At 39.9% G+C, this 20,769-nt stretch overlaps 1 protein-coding gene across 11 annotated transcripts in view; it reads left to right on the top strand.

Moving 5' to 3' along the window:
- PTK2 (protein tyrosine kinase 2) overlaps positions 1 to 20,769 on the top strand; it is a 418,848-nt gene that overhangs the window by 374,709 nt on the left and 23,370 nt on the right. For 9 of the 11 annotated variants that reach the window (XM_074986603.1, XM_074986600.1, XM_074986605.1 and 6 more), the window contains 4 exons: positions 5,821 to 5,932; positions 11,092 to 11,178; positions 12,414 to 12,551; positions 15,089 to 15,220. In XM_074986603.1, the coding sequence (XP_074842704.1) occupies positions 5,821 to 5,932; positions 11,092 to 11,178; positions 12,414 to 12,551; positions 15,089 to 15,220 (469 nt within the window). Of the gene's footprint in view, positions 1 to 3,987; positions 5,156 to 5,820; positions 5,933 to 11,091; positions 11,179 to 12,413; positions 12,552 to 15,088; positions 15,221 to 20,769 lie in introns of those variants that run through there. The other 2 variants (XM_074986611.1, XM_074986607.1) reach the window with 2 other exon arrangements.

A 20,769-nucleotide genomic window follows, 5' to 3' on the forward strand; every position in this document is an offset into this window, starting at 1 on the left:
TGTCTGGTGTTTTTCAGGAGCATCCAAGGCGGTTGGTCAAGGAACTGGTGGGGACCGGATCGCGCACATGGCCGGGGGCGCGCAAGGGTATGGCGCATGTCGGCACATGCGCGATCCAATAGAAACTGCTAGAAGAATTCTGATATGCGGCGCCGGGCGAGCCCGACACCTATCGTGGAGCACCCACGGGGACACATCTCGAAGAACCATCATTACTACAGGTAAGTAACTTCTCTTTCTTCAGGCTTCTCCTTCCCTAGGGTGTCTAGCCCCTGGTCCACTGGATGCTTGCAGTATTTGCAGATTTGCTGCTTCTGAAGAAAAGCTAAACCCCAGCTTACCAATTCAACCTCAGATCACCTCTGTGTGGAACACACAGCACTTAGTTACATTTATAATGAAGTCAAGTATGTCAGCAGTTCTCAGACTGGGAGTCTTAATGGAGTTGCCAGGGCTGAATTTAGATTTACTGGAGTCTGGGGCCAGAGCTGCAATCTTAGCCCCGCTACCTAGGGTTGAAACCCAAGTGAGAGTTAACATTATAGGCAGGAACAACAAGAAGTCCTGTAGCACCTTATAGACTAACATCTGTTAGTCTATAAGGTGCCACAGGACTTTTTGTTGTCAAAGATACAGACTAACACAGCTTCCTCTCTGATACTTATAGACAGGCGGAGATGTGGTGCTGATGAACCAAGTAGAGCAAGGTGTTAGCAAAAGAAGATAGCATGATTACACAGTGGAGATATATGTATTACATTGTGTCGTTGACTAAACTTCTTGTCAGTGTGAGTGAGAGGAGTTGTAAATGATGTGAACAAAGAGACCAGAATTGAGAGAGCACCCAATCCATGGGTAAGGGGCAAGGTGAGGCTGGCCCATGACTAACAGGAACTGTGGAGGTGGGAACTGAGGAGGAGACACTGAACCACAGGAAGTAAAAAATCAGTAGACATCCTGAAACCATGGGTAAAGGAGAAATTAAGGACAAGGACAGAAGTAAGATTCCAGAAAACATACTGCAGGCATGATGGAGACTTGTGGAGTTGAAATCTGTTCTTCCACCAGGGCTGGGAGAGTTGAAGCAGCCTGTAGTGGGAGAGATCTCTCCTGCAGTTTCAGAACTGATGACCCTTGTCTGCTGGCGGATCCACAATTGACTGAGGAATGGCCCTTCAGCTGCACGAGGGTCCCTAGGGTTTCTTTGCACTCCACAAAGACTATATCATTCCTTTAGTAATTAAGTTATTAATTTCAGTACAGTGACGCAATCAGCCAGTTAGAGATCATGTTTCAAAACTCAGTCCCATGAGCTTGAAAAAATAAGCCATTTCCGTGTTGGCTCTGTGTGTATAAGCTGTTGCTGCTGTTTTCTGGATACCTGCCAGACTACCTGCATTTGAAGCAAGATTAATTCTGTACTCTGGATCCAATGCTATAAGTGATCAGGTTCTTCACAAACTCGTTGTTCTTCCTTATTGTAATGACAAAAGTCTACTGCTTTGCAAAGAAAAATATTTTTTCTTCAACATCTGAATTAGCACTGGTGGGAGCATGAGCACTTCTCAGATACTCAGTTTTTCATCTGATGTTTTACCCATTTCATATCTATTTGTGATATCTGGATGTGTCTTTGTAATTCCAGATAGCCCCACAAGTGTTATTTGCCACTTCCTATGTCTCCTGTCCATGTGTGAAGCAGCCACATCAAGCTATGTTCATACATTTGCAAGACAGTATGCTCTAGTGCAAGACTGTTCTGCTGATGCCTCCTGACTGATCAGTTGTCTGTTCAGCTACCCTCTTACTTAGGTACTGCTGGCCAATCATCCACAATAGGACTGTCACCCAGAGAAGAAGAGGAGGCTGCTTACCTGTATCTGGAGGCTCTTTGAGATATGTGGTACCCATCTGCATTCCATTTTCCATCCTCCTTCCCCTGTGTTCTTAATCTTATTTGATTCGTGGTAAAGAAGCAACTGAGCAGGGTCCACACCTCCATTTATCCCTTCAGTTGGAGCCATGAGGTGGACTAGGGTATATACATGGACCAGCAAACACAACGTTAAGATTCTCTGGCTCCAGGCTCATGATGTGTAAGCATAATCCATGATGGAATGTAGATAGGGACCACACCTCCCAATGAACCTACTCTTACAGGTAAATAACCTCCTCTTTAAATCATAAGTTTTCATCCTATTTTTCATTTATACTTTTTGCTGTTTTCCTAAAGAGCAGAAAAGTTTGAACCTTATTGGTTAATAACCATTAAAATGTTGATCTGCAACTAAATATTGCCTTGACTTTAGTTTGGTACTTCATGCCAAGCAGGAGGATACAGTATATCTAACACATTTATTTAAGAAATTATATACCTTACCATCCATTTATTCAGATTCTTAACCTTTCCATTTTCATTATGTCAGACAATGAGGAATGATGCATTTCATGTTTATTAGAAAATTATTTATCCCAAATTTATGTCATGCTCTGTTTGGATAGAAATTGGAATTTGATTAAAATGCAAATAATAGCATTTTTAAATAGATTAAACCTGCATTAAATGCAGGATGTATATGAAAAAATGCTTATAGAACATGATTTGCAGTTAAAACTGACTTATTTAAACAAAAGAAGCATTATCTGTAGTTAGTGAATTTAACTAATTGTTTCTGGTCGTCATGGCCAAGATCCTCAAACTAATTAAATAATCTGAAGACAATATTCTTTCTGCACTTGCAGAGGAGGATACACTGTCAAAAGATGGTTTAGCACTTCAACAAACACTGATTCCAGGTGTTTAGCAAGTCAGTGATTTGCCTTTCATTTAAAACTTTAACAACAAACATACTTTTTAATAGTATTTTTATTTAATTTAAATCTTTTCACAGTAGTAGATTATAACAACTTCAAGACACAGGTTGTCATAATTTCAAATATAATTTTAAATGTCTAGTTTTTGAAGTATTTAATTTACACTTTAAAGATCAGATTCAATTATAAATCTGAGGGGTTTTTAATTTTTTTTAAAAATAATTGATTTTTATCCACACTGCAAAACAGTGTATTTTCCTTTGAAGATGTCCATTAAGAATGGATTGGAAAGTGGCATAAATGACGACTGAGTAGAGAATAGGGTGACATACATTGATAAACTGCTTTTTTGCATTTGTTGAGCTTGTCCTCTAGATAGTACACCAGCAAACTTCTTAGAAATTGCAATTAAAATGTCAGCATTTATCATCTGTTTCCACACAGTGATAGCTGAGATACTAGAATTACTTTTTCTCCCTTAAATATAAAAACAAAAAACTCAAATAACTCTTGGGTGGAAACTATTGGTAAAGGATGTTGTCTTTTTAATGAGATGTTCCAGAAATATATTCCAGTAAAGGGCTCTGTATAAGTAAAATTAAATTTATTCGTCAAGTAAAATAAACCTTTGAATATCTGAAACTGTAAATCAAACATCTAAACCTTCCTCGAAAAATGTTAAGTGTGATGATATTGCTTTAAGAAGTGGCTGGGAAATTATATGAATAGAAATGCATCTGTGGCTAAAAATATGTGTAGTTTGGGAAAATATGCCTAGATGTGACTTTCCTGACCTTTTGCGAAGTCCAGCTAGCTGCTTAGAGCACTCGAGCAGCTGGACTGAGAGAAGGTCAAAACTATCTCTTGATTTACTCCATCTATGGGTTGGTCTTCCCATTGTAAAAACAAAGGCATTTTTGTGAGTTATTTATACCCTTTGCTTTGAGCAATTTAAAGTTCCCAGTGGCATTTCCATTTTATATTCATTTTTTCCAGTGGAGACTCTGAGGCATCCAAATGCAAGCTCTGTTTCATGTGATTACCCATGAATGGTCCCAGGGTGTTTTTGTACAGGATTGATACCTTGTTATATCAAAGACTTAGAAGCATCTCACAGGACTGAGTTGGGGTTGTGAGGCAAGAGTTGTAAAAACTTGTGAAAAATATGTTGTGTTTGTCTATGTATGGTTTCTCCACACCATCTTTTTGGATTTAGTATTAGTTACTAAGAAAGCATGCTGATGAATATGACACATAGCTAGACGGGGAAGCCAGAAATGATGAAAATGTTAGATCCCTTACTAAGGTGAGGAGCTGGGTGTTCCACAACATTAAATTTGTGTGCAAATTTTGACATCATCCATATTTAAACACCTAATATGTCTCCATTCCATTTGCTGGTATTAGAGAATCAGCACACAAAGTATTTTCTTTTTAAACTTGGAGACATGGCATGTGTCTTGAAAAATCTTCATCTGCTGTTCATGGTTATGGGTGCACAGACATTGATTTCTCAAGCTTCTCAAAGCCCTGCATCTGAAATGTGAACCTGGCCCTAAATACAAAGCTACTGGTGGTTTTTGATAGTCTCAGAAGGGATTTTTTAAAAAATTTGTGATTTCCTTGTTCCAAATGAAAGAAGGGAATAGGAGGATTTTCTCGCTGCATTCCCTCTGTTGGGCTACCGTTTTACTTCTTCAGCAGTTGTATCACAATTGCTCTTAACAAGTTCTTTGTGGATTGTCCATGGTATATTTTTTTCCTGATATTTGTATGTTTTACTTCAGTAGTGATGGATTGAAATAGCAGCAGCATATTTTAAATCCAGTTCTCGGGCTGTTAGACTAGATGAGCTGTTTTCGGTTTTGACTGAAAGAGCAACGACAGAGTGTTAGTGTCCAGTCAAGCAGAGTTTATTTTTGAAATGAGCAAGAAAGCTCCCAGATTAGACTGGGCTGCTGCAACTGATCTCATCCGTTACGTGTGTAATTCTGAGTGTTTTTAGTGCACTAAACCCGGAGGTTAAAATCTTTGAATGAGCTTCCCTGTTAGAAACTCTTGAATGGTGGTGAACACAAGGGAATTCTCCTTTACAAGACTGATTAGCTTGTCATTCTGAGAGGGTGTTACAAAAACACTGAAACTTTCTCAGACTCCTGAAGAATCTATGTAGTATGCAGCTCTAGCAAATTTTAACTACTATCTGAAAGCTGCATTCAAAGTATTTTTAAAATGGCAAATATCCAACATTAATAATCCAAATAGCAGAACTGGAAGGAGACTGCTGTGAAGACAGCAATATTACGTTGAACTTCAAATAAGTTTCTGTAATAGAACAGCGGTAAGTAGTAAACTAGTTTTACTGCTCTTGTATTTTGATGAAATTGTAGCTTTTGGTCTGAATAGTAAGATTCTATGTATGTGCCATCACATTTTTGTTGAATTGAATTAGCTTGTTAAATGTGTTCCTAGTTAGGATGAAATGTAAAAAGAAGTCATTTGTCAGTACAACTGAAAGATTTCCGTGCTTCCATAAAGATTATATCTGCAGCTTGTTTTGTATATTTGCAGAGATCTAACAGAATATTTCCATATGAAATACAAATGTTTGCAAGTATGTGCTTGATTAATTGCCTGTTGGGATTACTCAGTATAATTATGCCTGTGCCACTAGATCAAAAGAAACGTTCACATGTGAAAAACTCTTCTACAGCATCACCCATAATTTTCTAAAAATATCTTTCGTTGCCATATGTCTTTGTACATCAAGATTGTTGTATTTCAGTTGCTAATTTTGCAGAGGTATTTTCCCCTAGTATTAGTTTTATGAAACCTAACCAGCCCTCTCTCTGTTTAAAAGCAGCCTTATTTGTCTTGTAAATTCCTATCAGTCTGTGGGCTGGGATCCATTAATCTGGGGGTTTGAAAGAAATTTGGAAATGGCGTCTATTAGACACTGAATCAGAGTATTACTTATCTTCAGTGTAACATTTATTTTCTCCTTAGTACAATACTGGAAGAAGAGAAGCTGCAGCAAGAAGAACGAATGAGGATGGAATCAAGGCGACAAGTCACAGTGTCCTGGGATTCAGGAGGATCAGATGAAGCCCCTCCCAAGGTAGCCAACATTTTTTGGCGTACACTTTGTATTCAACAATATTATTATTTTGTTCCATTAATCTGTAAAATATTGTTCAGTGATGAAAGAAGCTAGAAGATTCCCTCTTCTTGCCCTGTTTGGTGATCTGCTGCTAAAGATGACAATTAACTAGTTTTACCCTGTTCTAGATGGATTTCACTGTCAGGACTCAGACTTCCGTAGACTGAGTTAGTAGAGCTGATTTATGTTGCAGTTTTGTGGTGTTGGGTCAGACTGTTAGCCAGTTCTGTACTAACTTTTCTCTTGCCTTCTCTCTTTTCTTAGGGTTGTGAAACTTGAAAAAAGCTAGAATTGTTTGACATTAAATTGTTTTGCCTAATGCTAAACCTTTTCCTCCTTTCTTTCTACCTATTTCTCATAAATTAATACCTAGGGTGATGTCTAACTATCATGAAGTCAAGTTTACACTATAATAGTGAACAGACAGAAATGAGTTCACATTTTTACTGTATTCAGAGGGGACTGTTAAGATTCCTCTTGGAAGGTTTTCCTTTTCTAATGTTAAGAGAGCGTTAAGTTTTTTAGTATGTTCATTGATATGTGCGCTGTCCATCTGGATGCCACTGTCATGCAGTCTCATAACCTAATCCTGGAAGGTGCTGAGTAGATCCAACATCCATGTCTCCTCATCAGATCAAATATTAGCTTTATCTTAACCAGTTCCTTGGCCATGAAAACCTGAAGCCAGCAGTTGCTGTTTCTGCCTCGTGCATCCATAAACAGTGCCGGCAAAAGGCCAGGTTTTTTTTTAACCATCTTTAGCTTGTTGCCTGAGAGAGTTTTGAGCCCCACTTCTGCACTTCAGTGGGGTCAACAGGACAAGCATAGGCTGTGGAAAAATGCTATAAATCTTAAATGAACATGTTCCTACAAGAGCTCTCCATCAATGTAGTGTGACAGACCGCTGCCTGGGGGCTACAGAATTCTGCAGGAAGGCAGGTGGGGGAATGCTTTCCTGTTTCCCAATTAAGGCAGACAGCTGAGGGCCTCATTAACTATTAGCCACAGCTGAGTCTAATCAGCAGTCATTGGCTAGCTGAGGCCCTGCAATCCCTATAAAAGGTTCCCCCTAGCTGGTTGAATGGGGGGAAGGTTTTGGAAGGTGCACACAAGAGCAAGAGGTAACACAGGGAAGCGGCCCAGGGGTAGGTTGCTTCATTGGGGCAGGGGAGAAGGCCCTGCCAGCAGCCTCCTGACCTTGTAGGGACCCTGGGCCGGAGTCCAGGGTAGAGGGCGGGTCTGGACTCCCCAACCCTTCCCTGAGGGCTATTCCACTAGAACAGGTGTGGGTCTGCAAGGAGACTGGCTTTATTCTGCCCCACTTGCGACTTAGCCTATGATGAGGATGGCTCGTAAGCGGAGACTCCTGCCTCTGGAAAGGCCTGGGCAGATAAGGGGTCTCCGTGAGTCTCTGAGGCACAACAGAGAAAACCGCCAGGAAGCGCAGGGACCCAGAGGGGTTGACAAGGGACTTTGTCACAGTAGTTAATTCCCCTTTCCAAAGGTTGTAGCTATGTTGAAAGGAGAAGCTCTCCCATTGACATATTGCTGTCTGCACAGGGGGTGACAGCTGGGATAACTATGTCGCGCAGACACATGGATTTTTCACACTTCTGAAGCAATGTCTACACTATGATATAAATTCAGTTTTCTTAAATTTGATTTTATAATGCTGGGTTTTATAAATTTAAATTTGAGTATCCTCATCTCTGCATAAAGTCCCCACAAAGTCGAGTTAGGACTCCCACACTGAATCACAAAACATCAACTGTTGCAGCAATGCATTGCAGGAACCTATCCCACGATTCCCTCAGCCCCGTAACATTCTGGGCTTTGTCACTGGTGCAGTATGGGGAAATAAATGCCCTGCAAATTGTTGTGGGTATGTGATGTCATCTTCCCACATTGCATTACCCTCATTCCCCTCCCATCGAAAGCAAACGGTCATTTTTTCAGAAGGAAAGAAATAAAAGTAGGGAGTCTCAGGTGAAAGAAAGCCAAATAGGCTGGCTTCAGAAGGTGACTGAACTATGTAAACTGGTTGCTCAGTTGCTTTTTCCCCCATTGAAAGAACACCTTTAGATACAACTTTTGCCTGATCAGCCAACCATGGCTTCAAGCAGGGGACTGTCATACCCACGTGCCAAAATGACTCTGTGCCCTGGGATCACCAAGGTGACTGCCATTTCAGCTGGTCCCTCAGCTACTTTTTCCCCCTAGAGAGCACAATATGTATAGGATGACACATCTTGCAAATCATAATGAAAGCAATTCAGTTCATTGAAAACAAAAAGTGCTTTCTTGAAATGGAGCCAAATTTCTGAAGCTTGCTTTGCTATGATGGATCACGATATAGGGTGGGAGTAGAAACTGAGGGACCCTTCAGCGGACAGGTCCCTTCAGGGGCTTTCTGTGGTGTGAGGGAGGAGCAGCCCTGAATATCATTGACTGTGGGGCTGCCCCCCCCACCAACATAAGATCAGGGGTGGGGGTGTATTTGAGGGACCAGATGAGATGGTCCTTTCAGGGGACAGGTGCCTTTGGGGTCTTCCTCTGGCGGTGGGGTGTTGTGACGGGACGGTGGGGTGTTGTGATGGGACCTGTTGACAGGGTCCCCTCATTGGCTTTCTGCCAGGCCCCCAGCACGTGCTACCCACCGAAAACCCAGAAAAGGCAGATAGCCCCCAAAATCTTTGCTGTGTGGGAAGACTTTTACCTGACGACATCCAACCCCTGAAAATCTTTCCTGCCTTTTGGAGCCTTTACCATGTATAAGCTAGGACATGGTGCTGTCTGGCAGCAAGGTCTGCAGTGCACCACAGGCACGTGATTTTATTGTGTTGGGGGCTAGCCATGCGATGTGTTGGGTGAGGGACAGACCTCACCTGCATGTCCGCCAGAGCCTAGCCACCAGGTGGTGTGGTGGGGCAGAAGCTGGCGCCAACACTGAAAAAAAATCTCGGCCTCTCCTGCTCTATTGGGTGTAGGGAAGAAGTCATTTTAAATTCAAACTTGGCACTATGCCAACTCAGTTGTGGGTGTAATATCATCTACCTTAACACTCCCTAAAATTGATCTAATGGCATTCATAGTGAAGACAGTGACATTCTAAAATCGAGCTAACTGCCTTAAAATCAATTTTATGACCTAGTGTAGACCTAGCCTGAGTGACATACTTATGATGATATATGTCTGTAATGTGGACTTGGCCTGAGTGTCATGAGTTAGTGCTTATATAGACTGTTAGTAAAATACATATTGGCAAAGGCAAACATATTGCATGATACATAATAACAATGCTAGTTAATATAAAACACATGACGGGATTAAATGTTGCTTTCTAGGTCTTAATCTGAGTGTACTAAAAGCTTATTTAGTGTGATGAATGAAGAATTACATTTGAGAAAAACACATCATTAATGCCTTCGGGAGCAATAATTTTATGGGTTTTAGGACATGATCAAGTTTACACGTTTTGCAATTTGATACCCACATTATCGTGCATCACTTTTTATTTGAGGGTTTTAGGTCATTTGTGTTCATGTTCAAGTTACTATCTTTGTCTGTGATGCTATATATGTGGAAATTAGCTGCAGAGTTATAGCCTCACTTTTCACTGTTTCTCCGTAAAGTATTAAGCATGTTCACTGATGATCTGAAAACCAGTTAGTTGACTTTTGTGAACATGGAATTTAATGCTTCTTTTAAGATTTGATTCTTAGAATCCATATTATTTCCCCATGATGGCATTTGTTTTCTTCTTCTCTGTAAGAGACTTTCAGCAGCATTGTATACATACAGTGACAGATTTTAGATTTCTAATTCAAAATTGTATACCACTAGACTCACAACAAAGTTTATCACAACAGTTAGTACAATGAAATGAGATATCTCCATCTTGACCTTATGTACAGTTAGAAATCTCCCTATCAGACATTGCAAATACTGTTTTCTCTGCATTTACTCCTTCCCCACTGCAACTAACAACTCTGTCTCCTTATTTGAAAGACAAGTACATCATTTGAAAGCTGATGTTGATGACATATCTCTAGGCAGAAGTCAGCAAATTTGCCCACAATAATGAAGTAGCAGTGCTGTTCTTAAATGATAAAAATATTTCATTCTAACAAAGCTCCGCCATTTGGTAGCCACAGACAAACATGGTATAGTTTCCAGCAAAATCGTGTGCTTGTAGATGACAATCCAAAATAGCAGGCTTTTCCACATCACAGTGTCCTCTGAACTCTTTCAATCTTTTCTGATTGACCAGATGTTGTACAGTGACAGGAACCATTGCTCTTAATCCTAAAGGGGAAAGGGATCAGTTATCTAATAGCCAGGCAAGGAGTTTTGTGGCCACTTGCTAGCTGCCACACAGATAGTTAAAGCTGCTATCCATGCTAATGCGACATATGCGTAGCCACTTCACTAGCTTGTGCATGGGTTACAAAACAAGGTACAAATAGTTAAGATATCTTAGAATTCAAATGCAGTTGATAAAATGAGCACGGACATTAACAATTAATGCTGCTGGACACTCTTGGAATAATTTCTATGAATATTCTTTCCAAGATATAATTCCATTTGCTTTGCTTCTGTTTAGACTCTGCTTTGCTTTACTTGGATTTTAGACCACTATTCTAGCAAACGAATTGATTGTCAGGAACATTCACCAAAATACATTTGAAGTGTTACTAGAAATTAGCAGGAAGTCAGTTTGAATTTGGAAATGTGACCATTCACACCTGAAACCTGAATTTAATTATTATGCTCTCACAGTGTGCTCTCTCAGAACCAATTCATAGTTCAAGTTGTTGAATACTCACAAAGAATCTACAGAAAAAAATCATTAGTAGAAATTGTTCAGCAAATAATTTTGAGACTACTCTAACCTGTTTTCAAGCAAAAAAGAGAGAATATTGATTGAATGAATTATTCACTCAACTGGTTCCCACAATCCTTGTTTTACTTACATGTTGAAGTTTGCTTTCATGAAATGTCTCCTATAAGTTTACAGTATGAGAAAGTTTGCTTTTCCTGAAAATAACTTCATTTGATTGTTGTATTTTACTTATATGATTGTTCTCATTAAACAGTGCACTCTTTCATATTTATAGCCCAGCAGGCCTGGTTATCCCAGTCCAAGATCCAGTGAAGGGTTTTATCCTAGTCCACAGCATATGGTACAGCCCAATCATTACCAGGTAAAATGTTATCAATCTTTATGCCTGCTGTTTTAAAATAGAGTTTATCATGCATTTTCTTGGAGGGGGTTTCATTCTCCTCTTGTGTACACCAGCTTGGCTCCAGTGGAAGTATTTCTGAGTTCTACTAGTTTAAAACCAGAATTGAGTCTGGTAGGTTGGCAAGTCAATTGTTTGTCTGACTTTCCAATCAACTAAAACAATAGTAATAAAAACAACAAGCAATTAAGTTGCAACTCATGGAAGCTTATGCCATGATAAAAGTGATAGTCTCTAAGGTGCCACCAGACTCCTTGTCGTTTTTTCTGAAACAGATTATCACAGCTATCTCTGGAACCTGTCATCAGATAGTAGTAAACTTTTTCTTATCAAGGAAGTTCATTGATCATGTAACATCATTGCAACAATTTACGTAGCTAACAGAATCACTTACATGTTAAAATAGGATTAAATGGTTTTATTGCCTCAGCCTTGTGTTCCCCAATGATTTCTTTGAAGCATTTCATGTTCCCTCAGGTTGATAGCCTACTCCAAATTCTGGTACGTAGTATAATATACTTGCCTGTTTAACTTTGGTCTTGTACCATCAAAGTAAATGTAAAACATATTCTGTCATAGAACTGTTTCAAACTTTTTAGGTTTGCTCAAAATTGCAGAGCACTGGGAGTGAAACAGCATTTTTTAACAATGCTTCACTCTCGTAAAAATTGCTTTGATTTTTTTATGGAGAAGGAATTTGTCAGGCCATGCTGCAGTTATGATAATTACATGCTGTCACTCAGGATTTAAGCTTGTTATAAACACTAGGGGGTAAATAGTTAGCATAGTTCATAGATATGTGCACATCTCCTGCTAACATTAATGAGAGCTGGATGTGTAATTCCTTAGGTTGAAGGTGTGCTGATGAATATATTTTTTTGTTCATTAAGGGATTTATATGTCGTCTGCTACTAGGGTTATACCATAACTTTTACCATTAGTTAAGGATACTTGCTCTAACACAAGAAACACATGGTTTATTAAATTAGAAGTAATTGTGAATATATTTCTTAGCTTGCAGACTTTTCTTCTGATTCTCTATATTCATTTTCTTTTAAAAAAAAATTTTCAGTCTCCTGCCATGAGGCACTTACTATTATGCTTTCAGTTTTGACCACGAGAGAGAATCATCAAATAATGGAGGAGTTAACTGTGGTGGGGCTTCAGTCTGATCATAAAGTATTTTCTTTGTTTAGGTTTCTGGCTATCATGGATCTCATGGGATACCAGCAATGGCAGGCAGCATTTATCCTGGCCAGGCATCTCTTTTAGATCAAGCAGATTCCTGGAACCATCGGCCTCCAGAAATATCAATGTGGCCCCCCACTGTGGAGGTAATGTGATTTCATGTTGTAACTGCATTCTGAAGCTTTTTTTAAAACAGTGCAGATATAACGCTGGGGTTTAATCTGGGGAAATAATGTCAATTTTTCTGGGATTTTTAGAATGGTTTGATTAAGGGAGGAAGGGAATGTTTATAAGTAAAAACAGCAGAATGGGAATCATGACCGGAGCAAGCTGTGTGAGCCAACAGACTTGCTGGGCCTTTGAGCGAGGTGGGTGAGGAAGTTCTGTGCTCCTGGAGAGAGTGGAGCCTCAAGCAGAAGGGGCAGGGTGGGGGAAGCCAGCCTTCTGGTGCCTGGCACTCCAGCAGCAATTTAAGAGCCTGGGACTCCAGCCACTGTTACTGGAATAGTGGGCGTGAGCCCTGGTGACTTTTGAATCGCCAGGCCCCAAGGCAGCTGACCCCTTTGTCAGCCCCTTCCTGTTGCTCCCCCCATCGGCATTCCTGGGTTCACCAATGCCTAACTTATTCATTGTTTAAAATGGAAATATTAGAAACTGCTTACCTTCCTTCTTGTGGGGTGTTGAGATTAAATTACTGGTTATACAGTTCTTTGGGTTCCTCACGCAAAATGCACTATAGAAGACCCAAGTTGTTTTTAATTATTAAATGAGAAAAGTGCATGCTAAATAAACTATATATTCATCATCCATGTTAAAAATATACAGTGCAAGGGACACCAAGTCCACTGTATGAATGCGCTTTCTCCATGGTCACAGCATGCCTCTTTACATCCCAGCACCAAGTGCCACACAGCATGCTAAACTTTCCCCAACTCTTATCTCCTGTTGTCCCTTTAATTTGTCTTAATTCCCCCACCAACCTTCCATTCTTTTACTTACCTTTCTCCCCAGTGTCCTTTCATCTCCCTTTATTTTCCTTGTCTCTTCATGGTAGCGATCGTCATGCAGCTTCCATCTTACTAAGTCTGTTTGCTCCCCTGTGGTGGTGCACTTCTCTCTCTCTCTCTCTGTAATGCATGAACAGAACTGAAAAGCAGGATATTCTGCTAAAAACAGGGCAGCACAGACATGTCATGCAGAGAAACCCCAGTACTTTTGCTATATACAGCTGATGTCGTAAGATTCCTCCATGGAGCTGGAATGGCTAGTTACTGGTGAACATGTTTTCAGGTATCTAAAAAGGAGTCATAAGGAGGAAGGACAAAACTTATTCTTCTTGGCCTCTGAGGATAGAACAAGAGGCAACTGGCTTAAATTGCAGCAAGGGAGGTTTAGGTTGGACATTAGGAAAAAGTTCCTAACTGTCAGGGCGGTCAAAGAGTGGAATAAATTGCCAAGAGAAGTTGTGGAATCTCCATCGCTGTAGATATTTAAGAACAGGTTAAATAGATGTCTATCAGGGCTGGTTTAGATAGTACTTGGTCCTGCCGTTGGAGCAGGGGGCTGGACTCGATGGCCTCTCAAGGTCCCTTCCAGTCCTAGTGTTCTATGATTCTATGTTATAACCAAGCTTTTTCCATACTTGCACATGTAGAATAATACCCTAAATCCTCAACTTGTCAATCAGAACAATAGAATCTGGCTCTATATATGCTCCAGTAGGGTTAAGGAGAAGTCATTACAAGCATATGAAGGGTTTTGTGCATATTCATCATCCATACATTACAACTGGGTTTGTCACATGAATGTAAAGGAATTAGGAGACCAGATCCCATTGAATTTCAACAGGAGATGGGCACCTAATTCTGTTTGGTTTCTAGGAAAACCCCAGCCTACTTTTCTTTAGTACTCTCAGAACTACATTAGGGGAAAAGTGTATGTTAGGCCTAAAATTTAGATTTTATAGAAAAAGAAGTACAAAAAATATTCCCGTGATATTTTTTAAAAGTGTCAGTGAAAATAGGTGAGTTGTAGGATAGATTTGTTGGCATAGGAACATTGTCCTGTAATGCTACTAACCCAAGCATTGTGCTAGTGCCCAAGATCCAGACAAAACAAACCAGCCGTCAGCTACCTCTCTGTTAAGATGTAGACAGTAATACTACCAAATCTGTTTTCTTCATCCAAGCTTACTGAAATCAAAATTCTTGAAAAGTAAAATAAATTTCTAAAATTCATTCAGTTCCAGTCATCGTAAACAGGGCAAACTAAAACAACTAAAAGTCCTGTGACATCTTATAGACTAACAGATTTTATAGGAACATAAGCTTTCATGGGCACTTCAACAGGTCTTTGCCCATGAAAGCTTATGCTCCAAGAAATCTGTTAGTCTGTAAGGTGCCACAGGCCTTCTTGTTGTTTTTGCAGATAGGGATTAATATGGATACCCCTCCAGTACTTGTCACCAGGGCAAACTAAATGTTTAGAGCTGCAATGCAGCCTTTTTGGTGTTCTGCTTTAATGTTTTAGTAGGTCTGAGGACCAAGCTTGACTTGGTCTTTGGGGTTTTCTAAATTTATTGCCTTATGACTTAAGAGTTTTTCCAACTGTGTATAAAAAATACTGAGTCCCACGACATTCTGCCATGATAGGCAAATGGCTACACTTGAGCTTTTCCTCTTAGGATTCTGGAACTTTGGACATGCGAGGAATGGGGCAGGTCCTACCAACACATCTAATGGAGGAAAGATTGATACGACAGCAGCAAGAAATGGAAGAAGATCAGCGCTGGCTTGAAAAAGAGGAGAGATTCCTGGTAATACAGAGTACCACTGATCTCAATCACAGTCAACAATTAAAACTTACTAAAATTAGTAGTTACTGTATAATGGGAATATTAATTGAACAGATAAATTAATACTGAAATTTAACTGGCATTTTTTTGAACCAGCCTAGTCCTCAATAGCATAATCTATACCTCTCAGCTGTCTATTTTAAATACAAACTTCGGTCAGTGCTACCGGACGTTATTTGTTATCAGTAACTGATACCTGAAAATATTGACTTTTTAAACTGGTAACTGAAATGAAAAGTTTTGCTAGGCAAACAAATCCAGTTTTTAAATCTACTTGAACAGCTGTTTTTCTTGTGGTCCATAACTGGATCCTCATCACACATTTGATTTTTACATTCAGGTCTCTATAGATTATGAGGGGTGATGCAAAATGCAATTATGTCAGGTAGAGAAGAGAATGCTTCGTCCCTAGAAGAAAAGATAATTTTGGATTTATCTGACAACTCAGGCTCTTGAAAAAGTTGTTTTCATTTTTCTGCTGGAGAAGTAGTGAGAGAAAATGATGCAAGAGTGTAATTTAAAAACAAAATATGCACACAGGAGCCAGGAATTGGGGAAAGTAATTTCTTTGGTTTCCTACTCTCTGTGGATGAATCATCCCTTTTCCCTTCTTGCCAAGGCCATAGTTTTGCTTTTTGGGGTGGAACCCATGTCTTCAGGGAGAAAAAAAATCTCGTTTCACAAACATCTCTCTTAACAACAAAACAGGGACTAAGTGTTGAAGTTCTGCATTACTCTTCAGACCAACAGTTTTGGGATGACATTGTCTTTTAGATTGTTGTGACAAAACTGAGTAAAATATAAATATTTGGAGATCAGTGTCTCACAGTGATGAGGAACTGACAGCCAAAATATGCATTTCTTTGTATTACGGAAAAAGGAATCAATGAACAGCTTGCTACTGAATGAACTGCAGTACAGACGAGTAAAAAAGACAGTCTCTACCCCTAACAACTCACAATCTAGGGATGAGATAACAGTATTAAATGTGTTCTGCGTAACAAGTCTATCATTTGCTTATTTCATCAATCAGATGTTCCAGTGGACAGAGCATGAGTCTGCCAGGTAGACCATCTGGATTCTAGTCTCTCACTGACTGTGATTTTTACGTAGGATGACCAGATGCCCCAAAATTAGGGAATTTGTCTTATATAGACAACATATTACTACCATCACTGCCCCATTTTTTCACATTTCCCCTCTAGTCACCCAGTTTTTACCACATCACTCAACTTCAATTTCCACATCTCTAATTAAAGGATATTGACCTAACTTTCACTAGGGTTGTGAAATTGAGATATTTGTAAAGCCCTGTGAGACCATCAAATTAAAGTGGATATAAAAGTGAAGAGAGACATGATTTATCAAGGTCTTATCTAAACATTGCACCAGTATAACTACAATTTGTTTTTTGATTAACTTAAAACCCCTTTGTAGATCCATCTAAATCAGTGTATCACTGGCTTGTATAACTATAACTTAATTCAGTAACCAAATAAAGATAATGCCTGAAATAGTACAAGAAATAAATGAAGATCTCACTCAGAACTGCATCCTACCTCATATTTTTCTTCTGTTTGTTCACATGCATTTATTCACACACAAAATCTTAGTTAAGCTTGCCCTTCTTCGAGTGCTTACTCATACCTAGTGAAAGGAGGTGTGCACTCATCATGTACACAGCTACAGAAAATTTTACCCTAGCTGCTATCCATCAGGACATCTGTGGAGGCTCCTCTCAGCCTCGGCCACATTAATTTGAATATGCAGTTTCTTCTCGGCAGTGTTCTGTGGGGTGCAAGCTCTTGTCTCGTTGACGTTCTTCAGAGCGTGTGGTCTTGCTTTGCCACCAGCCCATGATGCAGCACCAAACTCAATCATCTCACCAGTCTTGGTCCCTATGATGGTCCAAATCCAGCCACCAATCACAGCATTGTTCACCACCTAGGCAACACCTGCACCCATGATGATCCCAATCCTGGTCCTCTTCTTGCCATCCAGCATTATCCCTCTGGACTTCCAAGGTCCAACAAACCATCCAGGACCTTCCCTTTGAAGCTTCAAGGACTCTTGTAAGGGGATAAAATCTTTGGGCATGTGCACTCGGTCCACACAACTCAAGGCATTTAAACCCCAGACCTTGCAGAGGCGCTCCTTGTGCTCAGCCCAACTACTCTAGGGGCAGCCATGGTACTCTTGCTTGAAACTGTCCTAGGTGCTGGCCAGGGCCAGTAGAAATCCTCCTTTCACAGTAAAGAAAGGAGAAGCCTCCATGAAATCCAAAATGGACCTCCACCATTTAGCTATAATTTACCTTAGTATTACTTAAATATAATGATGATGGGTGCACTATACAAAAAACCTGAGTGAGGAAATATACTGTATGTTCATATGTGTGCATGTGTTTCATTTAAACATCATGGTTTTGCGAATTAAGTTTGAAATGATTGCAGTCCTGTTTATTAGATTCAGAATCTCTGGTTACATGTGAAATGCTAGTATTCTGTAAAATATTTTCTTACAGCATTTTACTTGTCCATTCACCAATCTGTGTTTTATTCACACTTTGATTCTTTTTTGGTTTTGTGTTGATTGTTCATTATGCGCATATGCACTCTATTTAGCAATTTCTCAGTATTTGTGACATCAGAGAGAACAGTGCTATATTAAGACCTTTATATTCCCTTTTCCCAACAGTGGTGGACAAAATGGCTTACATAGCTTCCTTCTCTTGTTTGGTTTTGTGTATATAAAAGTTCCCAAATACATATGGTTTAATACTTATCCTACTCTGACTCTGAGAACAGTAATTCAAGAATAATTGTTGTGACTTGCTACTAAAATAGCGTTTAAATTTTTAGCATGAGAAAATCGTACCACGATATTACAGCTTGGCATGTCCTGAAAAATAACAATTTGTTTTTATAAAGAGTGATTAACAGTAATGTAAGTACAGTAGGTTTGATTCTAGTTCTTCATTATATGCATCCTTTCTGTAATTTTATATGTTCATGTTTTCCAAAAGAACTCAGATGTGAGAAACCACACTTTATTAAATGTAGACAAGAAATCCATTTACTGTAAGATTTACTGTGAATTTATGACCAGAAGGATATGATTTCTTCCTGCTCTAAAAAATCAGAAATAGCAAGCACAAAATATTTTGCTTACAAGTCCATTTTTGCTTAGTACAATCAGTACATCTACCATTGAAAGAAACCTTTGCTCAGCCCCACAGCCGGAAAGGTCGAGAGAAAAAGAGACTTCATATGGTGGAAATGTATTAGATATATTTGAAGGTGGGTTTATTACTAAGGTTAGTATTAAGGGTCATGAGATGAATCTGGGATTGAAACCAGTGGCAAGTGATAAGCTTTCCCAGGTTAAATGTGTGATCCTAAACCAGGAATTTCTCCATCATCTTCAGATTTCCTTTTTTATAAAATGTTTCTATCGCTTGTCATGGTGTTAAGTAGACTCTGCAGGACACACCAGCTTGGTTGGATGGGTTCATTTCATGGGGCTTAGCAACTTACTGGTTTCCTTGTAAATTTTGCTCTCCTTTACCTTCCAACTCCATGTGCCCTGAGACTCCTGCCACTCCTGCACCAATAAACACAGGAAAAATCCCTCCACTTCCCATCTCAGAAACCAAAAGGGAGATATATCACAGACCAGCGAATCGTCAGAGGGGATCAGCTCCCCAGACACCAGCTACCCAGAACCTATCAGCTGCCAACATCAGGCAGGGATGTTTCCATAAGGTTCTGGTGAAGAAGAGCAGACTGAATGAAAACGTGCTGAGTATGGAGTAGGGAATGGTAAAATTGTGGGATTTGATCAGATAGTGCAGAATGATGGACAGAATCTGAAATGGGTGGATTTTTGTGTGTGATGGGTGGAGAGTACTTTATCATAGTGAGCGTCTGGTGAACTGTTGCTAAGGTGGGAAATTCAAGTGGGGAGCTTCTTGTTAAAATTCTAGCAGCATACCACTGTTTCAGTGCTAGCCCCAAGGGTAGATGAGGTCTTAAGGCTTAGAAATAGCAAAGCTTCAGTAGGACTGCCTTTAGAACTCTAGTGTTGCTAAACCCACAGCTATACATGTAATTAAATTAGAATGGGAACTAGCTCAAGGAATTTACAAAGTCCTCTGTGCCTGTCATTGAGCTCTGGAGCCTTAGACTGAGGCTGAAAATGTTTCTATTATTGTGCACATACTTCATTTTCTGAAGTACTCACATGCTGTAGGCCAATACCTGCAAGCCCCTGGGAAATGTGCGCCTTTGCCAAGGGCTGTCCATGTTGTTGGTTTTATATAGGTAAGTATTAAAGTCCCTGATGCCTGAGTGGTAAGTGTTGTAGGCGTCTGCAGTAAAAGACAGACCCTGTGTCAAACAAATTAGAAAAGAAAAACCTTTTGAGCTAATTTAAGACAAGATAAAATAAATGAATGTAATAGACAACCAGAAACAGTCAGGAGTTGGAGCATAATGGTGACAGTTTTAAGTCCAGGTGGTTAGGTTGGTTGTGTGCACAGCTGGATGGCATCAAGTCATTTATATTTTAATAAGATACAGGACCATTAAATGGATATTAAATGGTCCTTCACCTAGGAATCACCATTTGGGAATTACCTGTAGGCATCGTAGTCTTCCAGTCATGCCCTCAGTGATCGCTGTGCAACACCATTGTGTTCAATGAGTGTGTTTTCATAACTCTAATTTTGTGGATCTTAGTAACCCGTTCTATTGATGGCGCATGAGACGAGTCTGTTTAGCGGGTTGCTATTTTTACATAGTCACTTTTCAGGGTATAGTTCATTTTAATATTTTTCCTATTGTTTATGTTTATGTATGACATATACATGCACCCTAGAGGGTAGCAAGGGTTGTTTGCTCTATGCAGAGGCTCAGGAGCACATGTATAAAAGGCTGGACATTAGGTACCATATCAGTGGAGAAGATAGTGAGAAATGTAATCATCAGGACTTTGAGGCCTAGCAGCCAACACCCATGAATGGCCCACCTCTCAGCAGGAAGCCAAGCAGAGTTTGCCTAACTGGAGAGGTGCAAGGAGAATGGTTGAGTGTTGGCTGCAGGAAGCAGTGGGGGGACAGACCTGAGCTGTGAGGAAGACTGCATCTACACTACAAGATAAATTGGCAAGCATCAACTGTTGCAGTAGTGCTTTGTGGGAACCTATCCCACAGTTTCCTCATCCCCATTGCATTCTGGGTATGCTTGCTGGTCTTTGACATCATCTTCTCATAATTGCATTTTCCTCATTCCCCTCCCGTGCGAAGCAAACATCCATTTTTCTCATTGAAAGGAAGGAAGATTAGGACATCCACACAGATGGCCAAAAAGGTTACATAGATATCTTCCTTCTGTAGATGAATTCTCGACTGGCCATCCTATGATGACATCTGATCCCTGAAAATAATACAGAGACCCTGACTGTATTCTCAAAGTTAAAAGAAAAAGGACAGAAAAGTCTAGGAAAAAAGA

This window comes from Carettochelys insculpta, chromosome 2 (genome assembly GCF_033958435.1).
Source record: "Carettochelys insculpta isolate YL-2023 chromosome 2, ASM3395843v1, whole genome shotgun sequence".
Classification (NCBI taxonomy): domain Eukaryota; kingdom Metazoa; phylum Chordata; order Testudines; family Carettochelyidae; genus Carettochelys; species Carettochelys insculpta.